This window comes from Pelmatolapia mariae, linkage group LG14, assembly GCF_036321145.2.
Source record: "Pelmatolapia mariae isolate MD_Pm_ZW linkage group LG14, Pm_UMD_F_2, whole genome shotgun sequence".
NCBI classification, from domain to species: Eukaryota; Metazoa; Chordata; class Actinopteri; order Cichliformes; family Cichlidae; genus Pelmatolapia; species Pelmatolapia mariae.
Window position 1 is genome coordinate 40,567,175 of NC_086239.1, and position 20,167 is coordinate 40,587,341.

At 48.2% G+C, this 20,167-nt stretch overlaps 1 protein-coding gene across 1 annotated transcript; it reads right to left on the bottom strand.

The window, feature by feature from the left end:
- Positions 1–726: 726 nt before the first annotated feature.
- Positions 727–18,647, bottom strand: abcf3 (ATP-binding cassette, sub-family F (GCN20), member 3). Its single transcript, XM_063494400.1, has 21 exons — positions 18,518–18,647; positions 17,932–18,079; positions 17,779–17,855; positions 11,486–11,541; positions 10,759–10,856; positions 10,564–10,686; positions 10,222–10,488; positions 10,006–10,086; positions 8,775–8,834; positions 8,630–8,686; positions 7,536–7,558; positions 7,403–7,458; positions 6,864–7,064; positions 5,398–5,474; positions 5,272–5,316; positions 5,059–5,191; positions 4,493–4,581; positions 4,050–4,141; positions 3,835–3,967; positions 1,295–1,382; positions 727–1,215 (listed from the first exon to the last, which is right to left on the bottom strand). The coding sequence occupies exons 1-21, from the start codon at positions 18,588–18,590 to the stop codon at positions 1,057–1,059; spliced, it is 2,136 nt and encodes a 711-aa protein (XP_063350470.1). The 5' UTR covers positions 18,591–18,647; the 3' UTR covers positions 727–1,056.
- Positions 18,648–20,167: the final 1,520 nt, after the last annotated feature.

A 20,167-nucleotide genomic window follows, 5' to 3' on the forward strand; every position in this document is an offset into this window, starting at 1 on the left:
CTGGAGGCCAAGGTAATGCCATCCAGAGTAAGAATCTGGTTAGATACCATATTTCTAAGATTTTCAGGGCCGAGTACAATAACCTCAGTTTGATCTGAATTAAGAAGCAGAAAGTTAGCGGGCATCCAGGTCTTTATGTCTTTAAGACATTCCTGCAGTTTAACTCTGTAGATTTTTTCTGGACATGTGCCCGGGTTCGAGTCCGACCCGCGGTTTGCTGCAGGTCTCCCTCTGCTGTCCTGTCCCTCTTCGGCACTCTGAAGCCGGAGGGCTGAAGTTCGTCTGAGAGACAGAAAGAGAAAGCAGCTGAACCCTGGCAGCTCTGTGTCACTCCAAAAACATGACGCCGCTGAGCTCGTACTCGCTCTCATTCCTGTGAGGGTTTCTGGGTGTCGTACCGCTGTGAAGCTCGACACAGCTCATAAAGCTCTGCCATCAGTAACCGCTCAGCACGCCATCCCAGCACTTTTCCACCACTTAAAATCAAAAATACCAAATCACATTTTTCTTGTTCAGATATCACCTCGCTTTAACCAGTGGTTTTATCAGGCGGACACTGTTGTCACTGCTTAGCTAGCGTTTCGTTAGCAGCGAGCACGGCCACGTTTAGGATAAACGTGTAAAAGCAGATCCGCTCCTCCTGAGCGCCATCCGGAGGTACCTCTGAGTACTGCCTGGCACCCACCCCAACCCCACCCCGGAGTGAAGGAGAGAGGCGGAGGCGTGATATGATTGTTTTATTTGTTTCGTCTCTGATGTCACTGTGACATCAGCTCGCAGAAAACCGCTGCCATACAAAACACAATCAGCTGAGACGACAGACAGACGACAGGTTCACTCGTTAAATAAACGCCGAGCCGCTCCGGGTGACCCCTCTCCCCACAGAGTTCACAGCCAATCAGCTTGCAGCAGATCACCTGAGCAGCAGGTGAGAGTTCAGAGAAGAAAAAGTCCTCCGGTCCGCTCTAGACGCCGATTGGCTGCTGCGACACATCATAATGGAGGGGGCGTGGTTATGTCAGTGGTGGGTACGGTCAGTAAGCAGTGGGTGGAGCGTCACAGGTAACCCTCCTTTTTGAACTGCTCGTGCAGTATGTCCCGGTACTCATCGAAGCCGCCGTCGATGCGCCGCACCTTCCCGCCTTCACACACCCACAGCTCCTTACACACCATCCTGATCAGACGCTCGTCGTGTGACACCAGGATGACCCCGCCCTGAAACACATGACATCACACAGGTGAGAACGCACACAAACACACACACACACACACACAGACTCACACAGACACACACCTTGAATTTGTTCAGAGCCTTAGCGAGCGCCTCGATGGTCTCCATGTCCAGGTGATTGGTCGGCTCGTCCAGGATGTAGAAGTTTGGGCTGGAGGACACAAAGATGACATCATCACCATCAAAACCACGGTGACGGGTTTATCAATCTAGGTGGGAGTGTGTTCACAGGAAGAGGCGGAGTCACGTCCAGCCAGGTCAGATTTAAACAGCGAGCGCTTTGAGAAGAGTGCGACTGCATCCTCAGCACCGCCTGCTCCGTCCTTCAGCTTTATGTGTTGCAGCCATAGCGATGATGATGATGAAGTCTGACAAATTTCTTCCAGACATGTCTCACACACACACACACACACACACATGTCTGGTTTGCTATCCTCGTGGGGACATCCCATTGACATAATGCTTTCCCTAGCCCCTTACCCTAACCCTAACCATTAAAAATGAATGCCTAACCCTAACCCTTACCCTAAACCTAACCATAACCTAATTGTAACCCTGACAGTAAAACCGCATTTTGAGTGTGAAAATTGCTTTCAACCCCGAGGGGACCTGGATTTTGGTCCCCACGGTGCAGAAAGTCCCCACCAGGATAGTAAAAGTCAGATTTTGGTCCCCACCAGGATAGTACGAACCCGTACACACACACAGACACACACACAGACACACACACAGACACACACACACACACAGACACACAGACACACACACAGACAGACACACAGACACACACACACACACACACACACACAGACACACACACAGACACACAGACAGACACACAGACACACACACAGACACACAGACAGACACACAGACAGACACACAGACAGACACACAGACACACACACACACAGACAGACACACAGACACACACACACACAGACACACACAGACACACACACACAGACACACACACACACAGACAGACACACACACACAGACACACACACACACACACAGACACACACACACACACACACACACATGTCTGGTTTGCTATCCTCGTGGGGACATCCCATTGACATAATGCTTTCCCTAGCCCCTTACCCTAACCCTAACCATTAAAAATGAATGCCTAACCCTAACCCTTACCCTAAACCTAACCATAACCTAATTGTAACCCTGACAGTAAAACCGCATTTTGAGTGTGAAAATTGCTTTCAACCCCAAGGGGACCTGGATTTTGGTCCCCACGGTGCAGAAAGTCCCCACCAGGATAGTAAAAGTCAGATTTTGGTCCCCACCAGGATAGTACGAACCCGTACACACACACACACACACACACACACACAGACAGACACACAGACACACACACACACACACACACAGACAGACACACAGACACACACACACACACACACAGACAGACACACACAGACAGACACAGACACACACACACAGACACACACACACACACACACAGACAGACACACAGACACACACACACACACACAGACACACACACACACACACAGACACACACAGACAGTCACAGACAGACACACACACACACAGACACACACACACACACACACACACACACACAGACAGACACACAGACACACACACACACACAGACACACAGACACACAGACAGACACACAGACACACACACAGACAGACACACAGACACACACACAGACACACAGACACACACACACACACACAGACACACAGACACACACACACACAGACAGACACACAGACACACACACACAGACACACACACACAGACAGACACACAGACACACACACACAGACACACACACACACAGACAGACACACAGACACACACACACACAGACAGACACACAGACACACACACACAGACACACACACACAGACACACACACACAGACACACAGACACACACACACACAGACACACAGACACACAGACACACACACACAGACACACAGACACACACACACACACACACAGACAGACACACAGACACACACACACAGACACACACACACACACACACAGACAGACACACAGACACACACACACACACACACACAGACACACACACACACACACAGACACACGTACGCTCTGATCTGTGTTTACCAAGTTGGTACATTTTGTTCAGGACTCTCTCTCTCTGTGTTTTTGCCTAAAGTTTTAATAAGTTTAGGCAAAGTTATTAAAAGGAAACTGAAATAATGTGTTTCGTTCTTCAGCCTCGTGTCTTTGCAAAACTAAACTCTTCCATCAGATTTACTGTACGTTAAATATGCTGCACAGAGTCAGCAGATGGAGCAAAAACAAAAACACACTGATGACTGCCGTGTGTTTCTAATAGGCTCATTTAATATTGTATTTAAAGGAAGGTTTGTTGCCTCTATGCTTACTTACATCAAACCTCTGGAAACACTATGGCTGCACAATTTTAACAGTTTTATTAAAGAGTCCCGCCCACTCTGTGTCAACAGTCTAGCTCCGCCCCTGTGTTGAAGGAATGGTAAATGGCCTGTATTTGTATAGCGCTTCACTTAGTCCCTAAGGACCCCAAAGCGCTTTACGCTATATTCAGTTACCATGGCATGGTCATCTGAGCGAAGGCCACGCGGCTCTTCTGTCCTCCTGATAGGCTGGCCACCGGCCTCGTGGCCAGCTCTCCCGTGATACCGTAACCTCCCAGCTGGTGGCGGTACTCCTCCTCGGTCCGACCTGCGATGCAAACACAGCAGCCCATCAGAGCGCGACGTGGAGCTTCCAATGGTATTGTTGATGGCACTGTTGCTATAGTTACCGGGGAACTTGTTGAGCAGCAGCTCCACAGAGCAGACGTTCAGGTCCAGCTGGTCCACGTGGTGCTGACTGAAGTAACCGATCTTCAAGTTCCTGAGGCGAAAAGATGAGCAGCAGGCACGTTTAGATAAGCGAGCGCGTCTCGATTATCAGCACTCGCTGACAATCACTCCGAGCGCGTGCAGATCCCACAAACGGCCCGATAAACAGAACGGAGCACTCGGAAACAAAGAATGAAACAGGTGCAAAGGCAACACATCACAGGTAGAAACAGGAAGAGGAGGAGTCAAGAGGGAGAAAATGTTCAAGCTTCCTATAAACAGTGTAGGCAGTCCCTTAAAGAGCGAGTGGAGAGGAAGAAAGGCTTCCTGGACAGTGTACAGAGATCCAACAAGATGCAACCAACAGACTCCTCTGCTCTGATTGGTCCACTGGTCGTCTTACCTGTGAGCCTGCCTGACTCCGTTGATCGGTGTCAACTCGCCCATCAGCAACTTGAGGACGGTGGTTTTACCAGCGCCGTTTTCACCAACCTGCCGAGAAACACAACAGCCCAAACAGCGAGCTGATTAATGACTGCACTTCCTGTTGTACCTCTGAATCATGTCTCACTCTGCAGAGGTGCCCAGCGCTCACTTCCTGTCTGAGTTTTGATATCTGTGCATGCCTCTTTGAGAACTCATCTTAGTCAATAATTAGTTTGTAATTGCTGCTTCACACCACCAGGTGGAGCCACCTATCATGTTCAGGAAAAACTGGCCAACGTTCGTGTCTGGCGGTACAGTGCAGACCTGACACTCTGCGGCCTGTGAGTCCAACCCTGAGCTAACGAGCTACCCTGGAGCCATGCTAGCTAAGCCAGCCACACCTGAAGGTCTCTCCACCCGCACAGCGCCCTCTACTGACTCATTGCCGTCAGCTGTAAAGCACTATACGCTGACCGTGTCGACACCGTGAGGTTACCATGGTGATGAGACCGTGAGGTCACGACACAGTGCTGTCACACGTACGATGCAGATTCGAGAGTCGAGGTCAGCTGACAGGTTGAGTCCGGAGAACAGTGGCTGGTCTTTACTGTAGTAAAACTCGACTTCATCCAGCTGCAGGATGGGCGGAGACAACTTCTCAAAGTTATCTGGAAACCTGAAGCGACACACAGCATGTCAGCCAGTCCAACCTTTACTGCCACAGTGATCGTCGGGGGTCAGAGGTCATCTTCTTACCTGAGCGTGACCTCGATTTCCTTCTCGATGGGCTTCAGCTCAGGTCTGCGGGAGAAAGCAAGCATTAGCTTACAGACAGGCAGCACAGACACCAGATCAGAGGCAAGGAGGGCGAGGAGCACTCACAGCTTCTCCAGGAGTTTGAGTTTACTCTGCACCTGAGCTGCTCGGTTAGCGTTGTACCGAAATCTGTCGATGAAAACCTGAAAGACACACAGCAGCCGTTCACCAAAACTATGTCAGCTCTGTGACGTGACACAGAATCACCTGACAGACAGTCTGTGATTCAAGCTGTCTGTGAGCAGCACGTCCTACAGACGCACCGAGTCACTGACACGAAACAACGAGCAGACACCAACAAGGCAGGCATACAGTGGAGCACCTGTCTGTACCTGTCTGTACCTGTGTGTACTGTCTGTACTGTCTGTACCTGTGTGTACTGCCTGTACCTGTCTGTACCTGTGTGTACTGTCTGTACCTGTGTGTACTGTCTGTACTGCCTGTACCTGTGTGTACCTGTGTGTACTGCCTGTACCTGTGTGTACCTGTGTGTACTGCCTGTACCTGTCTGTACTGTCTGTACCTGTCTGTACCTGTGTGTACTGTCTGTACCTGTCTGTACCTGTGTGTACTGCCTGTACCTGTCTGTACTGTCTGTACCTGTCTGTACCTGTGTGTACTGTCTGTACTGTCTGTACCTGTGTGTACTGTCTGTACCTGTGTGTACTGTCTGTACTGTCTGTACCTGTGTGTACTGTCTGTACTGTCTGTACCTGTGTGTACCTGTGTGTACTGCCTGTACCTGTGTGTACCTGTGTGTACTGCCTGTACCTGTCTGTACTGTCTGTACCTGTCTGTACCTGTGTGTACTGTCTGTACCTGTCTGTACCTGTGTGTACTGCCTGTACCTGTCTGTACCTGTCTGTACCTGTCTGTACCTGTGTGTACTGCCTGTACCTGTCTGTACCTGTCTGTACCTGTGTGTACTGCCTGTACCTGTCTGTACCTGTGTGTACTGTCTGTACCTGTGTGTACTGCCTGTACCTGTCTGTACCTGTGTGTACTGCCTGTACCTGTCTGTACTGTCTGTACCTGTCTGTACCTGTGTGTACTGTCTGTACCTGTCTGTACTGTCTGTACCTGTCTGTACCTGTGTGTACTGTCTGTACCTGCCTGCACCTGTCTGTACTGTCTGTACCTGTCTGTACCTGTATGTGCTGTCTGTACTGTCTGTACCTGTGTGTACTGTCTGTACCTGTGTGTACTGCCTGTACCTGTCTGTACCTGTGTGTACTGTCTGTACTGTCTGTACCTGTGTGTACTGTCTGTACCTGTGTGTACTGTCTGTACCTGTGTGTACCTGTGTGTACTGTCTGTACCTGTATGTACCTGTGTGTACTGTCTGTACCTGTGTGTACCTGTGTGTACTGTCTGTACCTGTGTGTACCTGTCTGTACTGTCTGTACCTGTGTGTACCTGTATGTACCTGTGTGTACTGTCTGTACCTGTGTGTACTGTGTGTACCTGTGTGTACCTGTCTGTACTGTGTGTACCTGTGTGTACCTGTGTGTACTGTCTGTACCTGTGTGTACCTGTATGTGCTGTCTGTATTGCAGCTGGGCCTCATACTCTCTCTGCTGGTTCTTCAGTCGGTCCTCTTTGGTTTTAATAAAATTTTCGTAGTTGCCACGGTAACTGTCAAGCCTCTGTGAGTGCAGGTGGATGATGTCTGTAACCACGGCATTCAGGAAGTTTCTGTCGTGGGAGACGACCAGGATGGTGGATTGCCAGGTCTGCGGGGGAGGGATGATTGATGAGGTTAGTGCTGCTGAGATAACCGACCCAGCCTGCCTCGTTCACTGACGCCACTGCACAAACGTTTTAAACCTACAGTGTGAATATGGCCATGCCCCAGTTTCTCCTCATTAGGAAGCAGGCTGACCTGTTTTCATCAGCGTGGTCTGAACACGTCCAGCATTAACACTGAGTGACAGGGATCGTTATCAGGGCGTGAGGTGACATCGTCAGGATGTGTAAACAAACTCAGGTGAGCAGAATCCAGGTGTGAGAGAAACACTCACGCACACGTCTGTGAGCGAGGCCGCTGTTTGCAGAGAGAGGCTAACCTTACCTGCAGGTAGTTCTCCAACCACAGAATGGCTCTGACGTCCAACATGTTGGTGGGCTCTGAAACACAAAACATGGAGAATACGTCACAGACCTCCTCCTCCCATCACAGCTGCAGCGAGGAAGGTGTGACTCACCATCAAGCAGCAGGAGGTCGGGCCTGCAGGAAAGAAATCAGAGAAGAAGAAATCATCAGCTGAGCATCGATCTGTAGACTCCCGTCATCTTTACCCTGTGTGTGTGTGAGTCTGTGTGTGTGTGAGTGTGAGTCTGTGTGTGAGTCTGTGTGTGTGTGAGTCTGTGTGTGTGTGAGTGTGAGTCTGTGTGTGAGTCTGTGTGTGTGTGAGTCTGTGTGTGAGTCTGTGTGTATGTGTGAGTCTGTGTGTGTGTGTGAGTCTGTGTGAGTGTGTGTGTGTGTGAGTCTGTGTGTGTGTGTCTGTGTGAGTCTGTGTGTGTGTGTCTGTGTGAGTCTGTGTGTGTCTGTGTGTGTTTGAGTCTGTGTGTGTGTGCGTGAGTCTGTGTGTGTGTGTGTGTGCGTGAGTCCGTGTGTGTGTGCGTGAGTCTGTGTGTGTGCGTGTGTCTGTGTGTGTGCGTGAGTCTGTGTGTGTGTGTGCGTGAGTCTGTGTGTGTGTGTGCGTGAGTCTGTGCGTGAGTCTGTGCGTGAGTCTGTGCGTGAGTCTGTGTGTGTGTGTGTGCAAGAGTCTGTGTGTGTGTGTGCATGAGTCTGTGTGTGAGTCTGTGTGTGTGTGTGTGCGTGAGTCTGTGTGTGCGTGAGTCTGTGTGTGCGTGAGTCTGTGTGTGTGTGAGTCTGTGTGTGCGTGAGTCTGTGTGTGTGTGTGTGAGTCTGTGTGTGTGCGTGTGTCTGTGTGTGTGCGTGAGTCTGTGTGTGTGCGTGAGTCTGTGTGTGTGTGTGTGCGTGAGTCTGTGTGTGTGTCTGTGCGTGAGTCTGTGTGTGTGTGTGTGCAAGAGTCTGTGTGTGTGTGTGCATGAGTCTGTGTGTGAGTCTGTGTGTGTGTGTGTGTGTGCGTGAGTCTGTGTGTGCGTGAGTCTGTGTGTGTGTGAGTCTGTGTGTGTGTGTGTGTGAGTCTGTGAGTCTGTGTGTGTGAGTCTGTGTGTGTGTGAGTCTGTGTGTGTGTGTGTGAGTCTGTGTGTGTGAGTCTGTGTGTGTGTGTGTGTGTCTGTGTGAGTCTGTGTGTGTGTCTGTGTGAGTCTGTGTGTGTGCATCACTCACCGAGCAAACAGAGCTCTGGCCAGTGCCAGTCTCATCCTCCAACCTCCAGAGAACTCCCTGCAGAGAAAACACACTCAGCATGACACTAAACAGGAGTGTGTGTGTGTGTGTGTGGGGGGGGGGGGAGACGGGACATGTGACTCACTTTGTGGCCTGCTGTTGCATTCTGGGAGAAAATCCAAGACCAGCCAGGATGACAGACGCTCTGATTGGACAAGAGAATAACAGCTTCTTATTGTCTGTGGGGTTCAAACCGACACCCTCTCTGGTGTTTGTTCTTATCAGTAAAATCCTCTGAGCAGAAACATCAGCAACAGGTGAAGCCTCGCCATGGCGCCCCCTGCTGGTGAAAACCTCTCACAGCGCTTCACGTCTAACTTGAGGTACGAACGCGACCGGACGGAGGCTTTGTGCTCAGTGGGCGGTTCTACCAGCTTTCATGCATCTTATTGGTTAAACTTGTCATAAACCTGCCCTCTACCCGAGACACAGAGGTGAACCCGAGGAGCCGGGGATCAAACCATCGACCTCACGATTACAAATTCATCACCACGTCCGTGCTGACTAGCTTCTTGATTCTCGAGCGCGTCCTTCATCACACAGGTAAACGGACACGCTCAGACGTCACACGTGCTCAGTGACCCGATGATCGGCGGGAAGCTTATACTGCTGTCTGAACACACACGGGGCCGGATTTAAACCTTTAACTTCCATCTGTTCAGGGTCAGTGGGGGTGGAGCCTATGTCAGGGCAAACCTGACATGCACGTGACTGGACTGTGGGAGGAGCCCTCGCAGACTGCTGTGAGGCAGCAGCACTAACCCCTGAACCACCTCACATTTCACTTCATCAGCAGATTTAAAGCGGGTTTTCGATGAGGTTTTGAGGCGTCGGGCGCCGTGTCAGTCTGCAGCCGCACTCATCACCTCCACCGAGCTGTCTGCACGTCAGCCCGGCTCTGAGACTCGCCGACCGTTGGCTCATCGTTAAGACTCGTTTTCTCACATCTGGATCCCAATAATCATGGCGGCTTCACAATGTTTTCCAGCCTGATGTAGACTCTGTCGTTACGCACTGTGTGTTCTGTGGGCGGGGCTGATTTAACACGGTGTACCTGGGCACCTGTCTTTTTCTCCCTGACACAAATGAACAAATGCAGGACACTGGTCCACGTCCTTGCCGGCCGGGTAATAGCGGCAGTACCGAGCTCACGGACGTGTACGACTTTATCACAGAGCCTCGAACACGCCGCCGCCTTGGAGGATCATAGCAGAGGACAAGGGGAAATCTTTCCTGTTCTTGTCTTGTGGGTCAGCTGCAGGGAAAAACACCAGTGAAGAAGAACAGCAGCGTGTCGGTGCGGTTGTCATAGTTACCGGGCCGGCGCCTTGTCAGCTTCGATCTCCTCCAGCTTTCCGTAGATCTCGGACAGCCGCACGCTCTCCATCCCGTCGGCACTGACAAACACACAAACAACACACATCAGAGACAGCTGCAGCTGATTGGACAAACACGCCGCCTGCTGCACTCTCATTGGCTGAATTAAATGTGAGAGATGTTCTGCGAGTCACGCCTCAGAGCGTTTTTCTTACGTTCCGTTGGCGATGCGAGCGTTCAGCCTCCTCTCCTCGCCCAGCAGGTCCTCCCGCACCGTGTCGCTCTCCAGGACGCTCTGCAGCGCCGATGTCTCGTCCCCCGCCACTTCCTGCTCCACGTGCAGGATGGAGATGTGAGCCGGGACACGGAGACTGCGACTCGCCAGCATCTTCAGCAGCGTCGTCTTCCCCAGGCCGTTGCGGCCGATCAGGCCGTACCGCCGGCCCGACGCCAGGCTCAGCTCCGCCCCCTGCAGCAGACATCTGAGACACAAACGGCAGTGTGAGAAAACGAGTCACACCTCGCTGCGCCCCCACTGGCGTTTTCCGAGCGCTCACCTCTCTCCGAAGGACACGTCAAAGTTCTCGATGCGGATGTCGTAGCTGCGATTCTTCCCCGATTGGTCGACTCGGCTGTCCTTCTTACTGCTGGCCTGACTGGCCGACGCCTCCTCCAGGACTCTGAGGACACAGGAGGACAGGTGAGAGGGGCACAGGTGTGTGCAGGTGATGACAGGTGGACGGTGGACTCACAGTGGGCTGGAGGCCTTCTGCGAGTCCTTCTCGCTCCTGCGCTCGTGTTTGGCTTTCAGCTTCGCCTCGGCTTTCTCCAGCTTCTTGGCGTCGACCGTCTGAAGACAGAAAGCAGAGGAGCGCTCAGTAACACCTGCCGTAACCTGAGAGACAGGTCCCGCTGAGAGCAGCAGGCCAGAACGCCACGCTGCATTTAATGTGGAGCATTCAGACTCGCAGCGTGCCTCCTCGTGACTCTGCCGACAGTCTGAGGAGCTCACATGGTTTTCACATCGGTCATGTGTTCATTTAGCTTTGGTCATAATTTAGGCGTCTACTTTGTTCTGGTTTTAGTCGACGCAGCATTTTTCGCGTTTTGTGAGAAACAGGAAGCTAGCTGAACTGTTTCCTGGGCAGATCGAACCTGACTGCACAGGAAGATCGCTTCTGATTGGACCACTTCCACATTCGTCACATCTTTCTACACAACTCAGTTCTGATTGGATCTCGTCTCTGCTGAACATTTGACTGGCTGACTAACGTGTCGATACACAGATGTTGGTGACCAAAACCAGACACGTGCAGGCTAAAGCTAATGCTAAATCAATAATCTGCTGATTGATTCAAAGGCTTATTGATGATCGTCCATCACAGCTTTTTTGACTTTTTAATGAGAGGCTGTGATTTTTGTCCTGCGCAGCCAGGCTAACATCACCACGAACGAGTCTCCCAGGTTTCCGGTACGTACCGTGTTCTGAGCACGTCTCATCATCCAGATGCCCTCAGCGTCTTTGGCTGCAGAAACTGAGGAGAAGGAAACAGGCAGATCAATACATGACATGACAGCAATAAGTAATAATATTAATGGCGTTTGTCTTCGCAGACAGCAGGTGTAGTGGGCACACACGTGACATTAAACTGACTTCAAACAAAGAAGAACTCTTGAGTCAAAACTCCTCGTGGCAGGCAGCATGACGACGGCAGCGACGTAAAGGCGGGAAGTCAAAACTCTATCCATAATAATCACAGTGTGAAATATTTTAGTCACAGCTTGTTTTAACAATAAACACGGATCAAAGCTAGCGTCTGCACAGTACAATTACACAGTACAATACCTGTCAATTACACTCCGGATATCACCAAGTCTACCTTGTGGGAAGCGCTAACAGCGTATATTCGGGGGCAGTTAATTTGGCGGAAGAGTTTAATGAATAAACAACAAAGAGAAGAAGAAAGTCGTATAAAAGACAAGATACAGGAAGTAGACAGACAACACACGGCGCGGCCCTCAACTGTCTTGCACAAGAAGAAACTGTCCCTGCAAGCTGATTTAGAATTGATGTATACTGCAAGAACAGCCAAGCTTCTAACCAAGGCAAAATATAAATATTATGAACAGGGGGAAAGGATGGGTAAAGTTCTAGCACAACAAATCAAGAGACAAGCAGCAACAAGATTGATCACAGAAATTCGCACCAATACGGGACAAATAACGAGGGACCCAAAGGAGATAAATAGCACATTCAAAAGTTTCTATGCAGACTTATACACCTCAGAATCAAAAAAAACCCCGCACTTTTTGAGATGTTCTTTAACAAGTTTAGTGTACCTGTGATCAACTCAGACAAAGTAGAACAACTCGAAAAACCTATAACTATACAAGAGATACAGCAAGCAATAAATAATTTGCAGAACTCCAAGACTCCGGGTCCAGACGGTTACACTTCAGAATTTTACAAGGCCTTTAAAGACCATACCTCACCCCTGTTACTAGAAGTATATAATGAGGCGCTGGACAAAAAAGCCCTACTGCCGACTCTATATCAGGCAAGCATCTTATTGATCTATAAAAAAGAAAAAGATCCTTTAGACCCGGCTTCATATAGACCGATCAGTTTAATTAATGTAGATAATAAGATAGTTGCAAAGACTTTGGCAACACGCCTGGAAACGGTTCTGCCAACAATTATATCTCAGGACCAAACAGTAGGGCTGTGCGATATGACCAAAATCTCATATCCCGATATAAGACATCTATCGTCCCGATAACGATATAAATCACACAAATGTAACATTTTCTGTAAATTCTGTGAATCTCGGGCAGCTCGACTTGCCTTGAAGTGTTTCCAGCTGGGCGTCGAGTACCTGGAGTCCAGTGTTTTAACCGATGCATGAAACGATACATTTTTAGACATAAGTTGTAACGGCCGCCGTTTTCTTTGTGAGTATTTATTACACGGCGTGCTGCGGGGAAAAGCCTGTTCTAACGTTTGAGTCTAAGGTTTATTTTTTAACACCTGACGGCTCTTTTTTACTTCCCATCCGTTATTAATCTGCTCTTTCACGTGATTCAGTTTATTTTGAAAAGTCTCAACAGGATCTTGAGCTTTATTGTGAAAGGTTTATGTGGAACATAAACAAGCGGACACGCGATGCTGTTGTTGTTGCTAACGACAACGCATAAAAACAGGCGCTTGTCCGTCCGTAGTGAGGTTATATAAAATATAAGAGAAAGAGAGAACTTTAAGAAATTAATATAGCCGCTACAGTGACCATCAAAACCATGAAAAAATATTGCCGTAAACAGTTTATTTTGCGACACCACGAAACAAACGATAGCGTAAAATGAAATGATAGACGTTTTTAATATCGTCATCCGATATATATCGTTATATCGAACAGCCCTACCAAACAGGATTTATTAAAGACAGGCAGCTGTTTTTTAATATTAGAAGACTATTAAACATTATCTATACGCAAGACAAGCATAATCCTGATCCTGAAATTTTGCTTTCTTTGGATGCGGAGAAGGCCTTCAACAGGGTGGAGTGGGATTATCTCTTCTTGATCCTGTCGAGGTTTGGATTTGGCCCTAAATGGATTTCTCTGGTTAAACTACTATACATCCAACCAACAGTGTCGGTACAAACAAACAATGTCCACTCCGACTATTTCGATCTGAATCGCTCAACAAGGCAAGGCTGTCCTCTCTCACCTCTGCTTTTTGCATTAGCTATTGAACCTTTAGCTCTTCTACTGCGCTCAACAGATGAATATACAGCGATCAGAAGGGAAAGCAGAACATAAAGTCTCGCTTTATGCAGATGATTTACTACTGTATATTTCTAACCCTGCAACATCAGTCCCAGTCATCATGGAGATTTTGCAGAATTTTGGAGAAGTGTCAGGATACAAATTGAATTTATCTAAAAGTGTGCTGTTCCCAGTCAACTCTAAAGCAATAGGTAACCCAAGTAGTTTCAATACCTTACCATTTCGGGTTTCTAATCAGTTCCAATATGTTGGAATAAATATCACTCAGGATTATTATGGTTTATTCAAACATAATCTCTCTAAATTATATGATGAAACCAAAAATAACATAGACAAATGGATTAATCTACCAATTTCACTACCAGGAAGGATAAACATTGTTAGAATGAATATTCTTCCCAAATTCTTATTTTTATTTCAGTGTATCCCTATTGTGATTAATAAAGCCTTTTTTAATAAATTAGACTCCTTAATATCCTGTTTCATATGGAACAGAAAGAATCCAAGAATCAAGAAGGGCTACCTGCAGAGACCGCCATGTCCGGGAGGGATTGGGTTACCATGCTTCCGTCTGTATTATTGGTCATGTAATGTTCGTTCCATGTCGTTTTAGTTGAGCACTCGGGGGGCCGACTGGACAGCGATGGAAAGTGAAAGTTGTTATCCCTCCTCATTAGAAGCTATGATCTATTCAGCTCTCCCTAAACACGACCTTAAGAATCCTGTAGTCTCTCATACAGTGAAAATTTGGACACAGATAAGGAAACATTTCGGGTGGAAGGAAGCCTCCATACTAACTCCACTCATGAATAACGCAACATTCACACCATCACTTTCAAACATCTCATTTCTCCAATGGAACCACAGAGGGCTGCACTCAACAAAGGATTTATTCATCAACAAGGTTTTTCCCACATTCCAGCAACTGCAAGAAAAATGTAACTTGCACAGTAATGACTTCTTCAAATACTTACAGATCAGAAGCTCTGTAAGGAGGCATTTTCCATCCTTTCCAGATCGGCCCCCAGACTCTACCTTAGATAACTTATTCCAGTTTGACCCACTCAAAAAAGGACTAATAACAAAAATTCACAATGCATTGTCACAACTGGATGGAACTACCACGCTTGACTATCTGAAAGAGGCCTGGCAGTGTGACCTTGGTACGAGAATCACAGACAGTCAATGGACAAAAGCCCAGGAAAATGTAAACTCTTCCTCTGTTTGTATTCGTCATGGACTCTTACAGTTTAAAGTGTTACATAGACTTCATTTATCAAAGTTGAAACTGTCAAAAATGTTCCCCAATGTAAACTCGTCCTGCGAAACAAGCAACCTGCTTCACTGGCGCATGTGTTTTGGACTTGTCCCTGTATAACAACATACTGGAATAATGTCTTTCAAACCTCGTCTAAGATTCTAATACAAACACTGAAGCCAGACCCAATCTGTGCTTTATTTGGAGTGAGGCCGGTTGTTGTAGACCTGTCAGCTGTGATACGTTTTGTGACGCTGCTGGCACGCCGTTTAATTCTACTAAATTGGAAACAAAAGGTGCCTCCTACCACATCAGCGTTAATACAAGATGTATTGAGATATTTTGCAGCTGGAAAGAATTAAACTCCTATTAAGGGGGAGGTTGGAGGAATTCTATTCAACCTGGCAACCTTTTATAGATCTCTTCAATACAGCACAGATATAAATGATCACTGAGCCTCATTGGTAGTTCGATAAATAACATCCTCTGTCCAACTTTCTTTCGTTGTTTGTTGGGGTTTTTTTTTTGTTTTTTTTACTTTGCTTAATTTTTACTGTATATATGTAATCATTTATATTTGAATCTTTGTCGCCTTTATGATAAAGAAAACTGGAAAACCAAATAAAGAGATTTGGAAAAAATAAATAAATCGGTGACTAGTCGACTATCAAACTAATCGTTTGCAGCAGCCCTAATCTGCACCAACATGTTCACAGCCGTGCAGTCCTGTAAGCTGCGAGGTGGGCCTCACACCTGCAGAAAGAGACCACAGCCATCAGGGGGCACCGTTTCCACGAACAGGTGTGCATGGTCGGTGCTGAGGCAGGGGGTGTCAGAGTAACATCCACGTGGATGCAGGACCCAAGGTGTCCCAGCAGAACATCGCCCAAAGCATCACGCTGCCTCCACCGGCTCGCCTTCTTCCCATAATGCATCCTGGTGTCAGGTGTTCTCCAGGTAAGTGACACACCTGGCCATCCACGCGATGGAAAAGAAAACCTGATTCATCAGATCCGCCCAGCTTCTTGCACACTCCCTGGTCCAGATCTGATGCTCACGTGCCCAATGTTGCTGCTTTCAAAGGTGGACAGGGGTCAGAGGTCCAAGTGTGACCTTTCTGTCAGTCCCAGCATGAAAAGTTCCAGCAGCTCGTCTGCTGAGAGTGGACAGCTCCCAGATTCTGAAGCTGAGGTTTCGTCACTCTGACCAAACTGACTGAACCAGCAGCAAAAGAAGATCAAACTACGCTTCACGTTTGATAAACATGCTCATGAACTCCCTCTGACTTTGGCTGCTGTACTTCCTGCACAGCTCTCTCTCTCTCTCAGTGCACTCAGAGACCAGTTTACCATCAAATCTCTGTTTTCTGCATTATTCTGTGTTTATTACGCAGCAGTCTGCTGCTGTGTTCAGTGCTGTCGGCCTCTGACAGCAAAGCCTCATTTCTGCTGTTCAAACTGAACACATGGAAACTTTTACAAATGATTGCTCAGCTGTGTCTGTAATCAAACCTCTGTGACTCTGCTTCGCAGCATCAGGTTCACATGTTGATTCATGGTTTGCTTCAGTTTTTGATCGACTGCAGAATATTTTTAAGGTTATCTGCTATAAAAAGCCAGAACAGGAAAATCTGCTTCATGTTTTTCTGTTTTATCCTCAGTTACTTTGACACAAAGACACCTGCTGTGATGCTCACAGCTCTGATGAAGTCTCAGTGTCAGCTTTGGTTTATACACAGATATAAAATATGGATAAGTACTGATAAATGATCAGAATTATAATATTTCTGACTGTCTGAGTCAAAACTGAAACAGTGACGATACCCAGCCCTAGTTGTCTATTTTACATTCTTCATAATTGCCCCCCTTTGCTTTATATTTCTATTCTCTCCATGAGCTTCGTGAGGTCGTCTCCTGAAATGGTTTCCAACAGTCTTGAAGGAGTTCCCAGAGATGCTGAGCACCTGTTGGCCCTTTTGCCTTCACTCTGCGCTCCATCTCATCCCAAACCATCTCCACTGGGTTTAGGTCAGGTGACTGTGTCTGGCGCACCACTCCATCACTCTCCTTCTTGGTCACAGAGCCCTCACACAGCCTGGAGGTGTGTTTGGGCCTGTGTGACACCTGGGACACAGCTTTGACTAAGAACTCTCTTTTTGTTCTTACTTTATGGCTTTAAAAAAATATCGAGATATATATCGTATATCGCCATCCAGCTAAAAAATATCGAGATATGAATTTTGGGTCATATCGCCCAGCTCTATGACGGACTGTTGTTTCTCTCAGCTGATTGGTTCTTGCCACAAGATAAATTCTAGCAGTTGTCAAACAGGGCTGTCAGCTGTGCACCAACCTGATAAATGAACCCTGACAGGCACACCTGTGAGGTGAAACCATGTCAGGTGACTACATCATGAAGCTCACTGAGAGAAGGCCGAGGGTTTGCAGCGCTGTCGACAAAGCAAAGGGTGGAAGCTAAAATAGAAACATATTTAGAGTTTTTCTTTGCTACATTACTCCATATATCCTGCTTCATAGATCTGATGTTTTCAGTTTGTAGTAAAAATAAAGAAAAACCATTGAATGAGAAGGTGTGTCCAAACTTTTGATTGGACACCCAACCAGAACACACACAAGGTGTGTTCTGGTTGGGTGAGTGTTAGGAGTGTGTTTGGTTTCTGCACTCTTACAGCCTGTGTGTGTGCGTGCTCCTCGGCGTGTTGACCTTACTGCTGTCTGCAGAGATCTGGGAGAGCTGCACGGGAGCGTCCAGCAGCACCTGCCTCTGAGCGCCGCGGTGGTGGTTCCTGAAAGACACACACACGTTCACATCTGGCCCTACGGCCCAGAGGAGACCCCGCCCACCGCCCACCCAGTCCTCACAGTTTCAGCGTGTTGAACATCTGCAGACAGATGTCTCGGATGTCGTCCTCGTTTTTACTGTCAGCTGACACCTCCTGCAGCACGCCACCGACCGCTTCGTAAACCTCCTCGCTGTCCTCGAAATCTGCCCCGCCGCCATCCAGAACACCTGAAACACAAACACACCTCAGCAGGAGGATCAGCAGAACCTCCTCAAACAGCTCCAGGCTGGGTGTCTGCTCCCGTTCACACACCACGAGGAAGAAGCTGGTGGAAACCCTCCTAATTTCAGAGCCCCCACCAGCAGCCTCTGAGCTGGATCAATCACAGGATCAATAAATGAGTCTCAGGGTTTCTGCTTCCTCTAATGCTGCTTTCGTGTTTCCGCTACCTGTGGATCTCTCAGGCCGTGCTAACCCAGGTTCAGGTCCAGGCGTGCCGGGTTATGCCGTGCTAGCCGGGTCCCTGCTCTGAGTGCTGTCAGCCCGGTTAGCTCGTTAGCTCATTGGCTAAAGAGCCGCCGCTGCCAGGCTCACCCCCGTCGGCTCCGGGCCGGCGGACAGCGGCTCGCTCCCCCCGGACAGCGGCCCGGTGCCCGGCCTCTCACCTGTGATGTAGTCGAACAGCTCCGCGTCGATCTCAGGAAACTCGCTCTTCAGGATGTCCACGTACGTCGCCATGATAGCCGACCCCGAACACCGCCTGGACGCGCATGTGCCGGTATGCGACAGCGCTGTGAACTCTGGGAGATGACGTTTGTGGAGCGGTTGACGTCACCGGTGAAGCAGCCCCTGCTTTTCTTTTTTTTTAAGAAAAAAATCCTGTTATTGTCTGAATTCCTGACTTTTCCAGGATGTCACGTGATTTTAAATAAAACAAACTAAACAATAAAAAACCCTCAAGCGTAAACCTGCATTCTCTCTGCTGGCCGGCAGGGCGGCGACTCTTCCTCTTCTTCTTCTTCACTACATCATGAGCCTCCTCTCAGATCTTCTTCTCCTCCGCCCGCTTGGCAGCTCCATCTCCATCTCCATCCTCTGTACATGCTCAAACCTGCTCAGCCTCTGTGACTCTGAGCTGTCCCTGTGATGGACTTATGTCCATGCAGCTCACTGAGCACCTCCTCCTCCTGTTTATTAAATTATAATAAAAACGACATGAGTGAGTACAGAGATCTGCTCACCGCAACAAAGCTGGGAACTACAGTAGTACGACAAGTATTACTGCTATATTAGCAGTAGTATGGTAGCGTGCCAGCAGTATTATACTATTATAAGCACTGTATTTATAGTTATATAGTTATAGTCAGTGTTGGGAAGGTTACTTTTAAAATGTATTCCATTACAGAATACCGAATACATGCCCCAAAATGTATTCTGTAACGTATTCCGTTACGTTACTCAATGAGGGTAACGTATTCTGAATACTTTGGATTACTTAATATATTATCATGCTGTTTACAACTACGTGAATGTACTATTGCTGTGATTTATTACTGTTACTGAAGGTCCGCGGCTCCGAACCGTAGTAAAGGGACCTCTGGCTAATATGTCGGGTTCCGTACGTATTAGCCAGAGGTCCCTTTACTACGGTTCGGAGCAATAAGTCGGGTTCCGACGTATTAGCCAGATGTCCCTTTACTACGGTTCGGAGCTGGTAGCTGAAAACTAGCTTTACTTTGTTGTCTGGGTCAACTTTGCTAGCGAGAGACAGAGAGAGGCGTTGAAAGGCTGCTCCAACGGAACTTATTTTTTCCGGAGGAAAACACGAACACAGTGTACAGTCGAGTCTTAATAGCTTACTTACAAATGGGCTCGTCAGGCACTCTTCTTGGCTGCAGTGGTTATTATTATATTTACATGCTTCCAGCTCCCGTTTTTGCTCCGTGACAGCTCGGACTTTTCCTTTCTCTCCCTCCCTCGCTCACAGACACATAACGTGTATGGTAGTCCATTCTCGCTGCAGCACGGACTACACTGCCCATCAGGCTACATTCTTTAGGGCCATGCCTGTAGCATTCTGCCTTTTAGCTTAGCACAACAACAACAACAAAAAAGCGCTCTCTCACCCAGGAAACACGCAGAGAGAGAGAGCGTCACCCTGTAACCATGGCAACCGTAACGCTGCCGCCTGGAACAACAGAGCGTAGCTGTCAAACAAACCCAAACAATCCTGACCCGCGACAATATGAAACAGGGAAGTACCGCCGTGTAATCCATTTATTTCAACAAAGTAACTGTATTCTGAATACCACCTT